This window comes from Aplysia californica, unplaced genomic scaffold (assembly GCF_000002075.1).
Source record: "Aplysia californica isolate F4 #8 unplaced genomic scaffold, AplCal3.0 scaffold00185, whole genome shotgun sequence".
In the NCBI taxonomy this organism is placed as follows: domain Eukaryota; kingdom Metazoa; phylum Mollusca; class Gastropoda; order Aplysiida; family Aplysiidae; genus Aplysia; species Aplysia californica.
The window spans coordinates 451,749-456,072 of NW_004797455.1; the positions used below are offsets into that span (position 1 = coordinate 451,749).

A 4,324-nucleotide genomic window follows, 5' to 3' on the forward strand; every position below is an offset into this window, starting at 1 on the left:
TGCAGATAAAGCGCAATAATGATTATCTCCTTTACTTTCATATCTTGACTTATTCCGTACCCTTGCCCCCTTTTTCTCCAATCTGCTAACCACTTGTCTCCGTCTTGCGTACATACTTACTCATGCACCGGTGTCAGACGTGGCTCGTGGGCCACTGACTTATCTCTCTGCTACCTGCATCGAGTGCACAGATCGCCTGTGGCCAACGAGGGCTCAGCAATGCGCAAACAATCGTGCATTAGCTGTAAACACAGTAGCTTCTGCTGGAGACAACATGTACATAATAAGCGGCTCCCGCGGAGGTATTTACGTCTTCAATATACATCTGAGTGTAAAACACCGCGACCGACGACGCTTCCGCGTCCTTATCTGTATTATCTTTGTTTATCGCTATCATTCTGTCGGTCTCTGCTCTCTCTCTCTCTCTCTCTCTCTCTCTCTCTCTCTCTCTCTCTCTCTCTCTCTCTCTCTCTCTCTCCTGTTATTTCTCGTAGGCTCATCGCGAGGAGCTCTGAGTGTAAGAGATCCCAGTGCTTTGGGACGAGCTAAGAGTTGAGCTCAGGGAGAAGAGCTTTGATTTTGGACTCTGTCTCAGGATGTACTTCTTCATCCGGATGAGCAGCCTGACGTAGAGGGCGAACACACGTCGGTTGCACACAAAGGCCACAAAGATGAAAATCCCCTGAGACACGTTAAAAATGTTGAACAAGAAACTCTGGACGTGGCTGACAATGCACTCGCTACGGGAGTAGGGCTTGGTGAGGAACGAGCTCATAATTGCCGAACTGAGCCCGAAAAACCAAGTGAACCCCATCACCGTGGACATTCGGACATAAAGCATGACATCAGAGCGACCGGTCATCTTCTGAATAGAGCTGTTGGAGTGTCTCTGACCGAGACTCTGTTTGGCGAGTTTGGCAGTGCGTGAGATGCTGATGATTGTCCGTATGAAGAAGACGCAGTTGACGAGGAAAATGAGAAGGATGAGAGCGCCGAATGCCGTGAGAGCAGCCAGGGGGTTGTGGATCCAACAGGCTGCCGACTGGCCGTACGTGTGTGCCGATGTGTAGTAGTATCGGGTCTCATTCGCTGCTGAGTTGCTGCTGTTGCTATTGCTGTTGCCTTGGCTGTTGCCCTCGTCGCGTGCCTCATCCTCTGAGCCCTTCCCCTCATCCAGCTGTTGGGTTCCGTCTGTATAATTAAAGTACGTTACGTTGTCGAGAACGTCGTTGGCTCCGATCAAGACAGGCCCATAACCAATCTGGAAGTCGAAGAGAGAAGAGAACTCAACAAACACGCAGAAAGCAACAATAATCAGTGGTACCCCCCATGCGTACAGGGCGTAGCGCGGCAAATACTTGCTCTTCTCTCTCATCTGCCTCAGTGGCGTGCTCGTGACGAAGGTTCTGTAGACGTCAAAACTCATCACATTCATCCAGAAGTGAGCGGCTAGGAAGGTGTAGTGCACGCAGATGGCAACTGTGGTACACAACCAGGGGATGTCCACGGTCATCCCCTCAACGAAGATTATCTCTGCCAAGAAGAGAGCCAGCGTCAGATTCATTGTGTTTACTCCGGGCAGGTTTCGAAGCTTCGAGAAGATAAGGTAAGTGACAAGGACGCAGGCTAGAGCAAAGATGGACACTCTTCCCAGAACCTGAGTAATGTAGCCTTCTGCTTTGACCGCGCCGTCAAATTCCTTACCACATGATTCATCCTTGGCCACAAATCGTGGTGCTGCTTTCTCCTTTTTGTTGTGAAACGATGAGGGTACACATATCTGGATGCTTCCCGTGGTTTCGTTCTTCACAACGTAGGAGAAGACGTCGTACTGATTTCCTTCAAAGGTTATAGTTTTGTTATCTCCGAGGACCTGATACTCGTTTTCTGCCAAGTCAATCCTTGTACAGTCTGTTTTCAGAATACGAGGCATCACGCAAACAAATGCGTACTTGATCATTTCCAGAACCTCTGTGCCGTCGTTACCGTCATTCCCGCTGACCATGAAGAAGACGTCGAAGCGCCCAACACCAAAGTACGAGTTGGTGTTGTTCACGTACATCATTCTCACCCCATCCACCGTTAAGAGCTGAAACTCCTCGTCAAAAACCATTATCTCCACCCCACGAGGACAGAACGGTTTTTTGTCCACTTCTGTTTTCGTTTTATCGTTGGCGTGAACCACATCAAGCGTGTTGCCGTTTAGCTTCAGAGAGAATTGGTTCTCCACGATGAGGTTGTAGATTTTCTGCACGACTCTGCGGGCCCCGTCCTCGTCTGACCCTTCATCCTGGGGCGGTAAAAGAACGAAGGAAATTTGCATTACCATGTCTTGTTTGAGCACTGATTTTAGACACTTGGTCTCAAGGATGATCCTTTCTTCTTTTGGGTTCACAGGATCAGACACATAGATGGATGTTGTCAGATTTTGAGTATCCAGATGGTATTCCATAAAAGTTTCGTATGGTGTTTTAATGAGCCTGCCAAATTCATGTTTGTCCTTTGACGAAGCAGAGTCCTTAGGGTTTGGTTTCTTGAACTGGATATGGACTTTTGCCCCACCCTCCAGGGTTCCTTTACTCTCCAAAATAACCTTTTTGTCATCTGGGAGGGGAGAGGGTTTGGACAGAAACATTCTGCTTTCATCAACACTTGCCTGAGAATTGTTTAATTTCAGGAGCAGAAACCTGGAGTTAGACATAGTTTCTTCGGCTGTTCCATTATCTGTTGAGTGGGTTTGGGGGTTGTTGAAGATCAACCAAGCGCCTTTTGCGTCGCCTGTTGGATCTGCAGTCCCCGTGTTCTCGTTTGATAAAAGGTCATGCAGCTCCTGGTCATTCAGAAATGCATACGACAAAAAATTGTTATCCGTGGACGCGTAGGTTTTCCTTGTGGATCTAGGTGGATTCGTGTCGTGGTTACTGATCTGCGGTGGGTCAGTGCTAGGAGTTGCAGACTGTGTGTTGGAGGCTATTGAAACCGTCTCAGCCTCACCATTAGAAAAACGTTTCTGGATTTTTGGCTTGAAAGACTTTGTATTCGTCTTTTCTTCCTTGTCGTCAGTTTCCTTTTTAGAAATGATCTCCAGCATTTCGCCAACAGACTCCGATAAACTCAGGGCATCTCTCGTTATTCGAGAGGTACCTACATTTTCGTGTTGTTCATCGCCCTTTAAAAACTGTTCGTCCGTCCAAACTGCAGTCTCCGTAACGAATCGTTTCCTTCTCATCATCGACACAACCGTGTCCTTTGATAGAGCTGTCTCCCTGTTGCAGTCCTCCGACCAGTCTGCTGAATTTCCACCAAACCCCAGGGTGTTCACTAGGCGGCTATTGCTAGTGCTGGTCTCGTTATCTTCCCCGGAAACTGATCCCGACAGGCCGGATGACTCCACGGGGATAACCTTGAGGTTTTTGGACCTAATCTCTTCTACGGAGGGGAAGAGAGAAGTGTACTGGTCAGCTGTCAGCGTGCTCACGTGGAAATTACTGCCGTTGATTGAGCCAGACTCATAGGTCACATTCACGTTCTTGATCCTGCTACTGCTTATGTTTAAATGTCCTACAAGAGAAAGAAAGAAGAGATAAACAGAAGCATGAAACGTCGGCATGTTGTTCAACTGTCAAGATGGCATTTTTGGAGGGAGAAAAATAAATATTTTAGCATTTAAAGATGTGTATATTATATACAAAGGACCTCAATTTCCTTGCATTTTTTTGTCACTTAGAGTCTGAATTTCCATAGAATATTAACTCAAGAACAAGCAACCCCAGATAACTGCAATATACTGATTCTTTATTTTAATGACTTAGAGTTACTGGATAATGGGTGCTCTGGTGTGAGTTGCTATTCTTTCTATCAAATACATATCGTCGTTATCTGTCCTTATTCTTTGTGATGTTTGATTATATCTGGTTACACATCTAATCTTCGAAACATATATGACTTATTCCTATTCTAAGTGCCGTAATATTCTTTAAAGCTTTTTCAAACTTTAAAAACAACTAATTGTAATGACTACATGCCCAGACCACACCTACCTGCAATCTGAGAGATAATGTCCACTTGCATTCCCAGGTCCTGGTGTTGTAGCAGCAGGTAGTCTCCATACGTGATGTTGACCAGAAGAGACACTAGAGCGGTCTGGCCAAGGTTCTGCAGGTCTGATACTGTGTCTATTTCATCCTGGAGTTTGCGGGAAGGAAGGAAGGAAGGAAACAGGATATGTCAGGCCTTGGAATTTGTAAGTAGTACAACAATTTATATTGCCGTGCGTTTAATGAAGCAAAACTGGCAATATGTTGTGCCCTTCGAATTCTGCCCC

General features: G+C 46.4%; 2 protein-coding genes across 2 annotated transcripts; both read right to left on the bottom strand.

Moving 5' to 3' along the window:
• Positions 1-496: 496 nt before the first annotated feature.
• On the bottom strand, positions 497-4,040 carry LOC101863267. Its single transcript, XM_013082618.2, has one exon. It carries the CDS (start codon positions 3,608-3,610, stop codon positions 497-499), a length of 3,114 nt encoding a protein of 1,037 aa, XP_012938072.2. The 5' UTR covers positions 3,611-4,040.
• Positions 4,018-4,185, bottom strand: LOC118477695 (the record flags this gene model as incomplete). The annotated part of the gene is given in 1 exon segment (XM_035969804.1): positions 4,018-4,185. A coding segment is annotated over 1 exon segment (168 nt), but the record flags the coding sequence as incomplete, so codon positions are not given.
• Between the last annotated feature and the right edge of the window lie 139 nt (positions 4,186-4,324).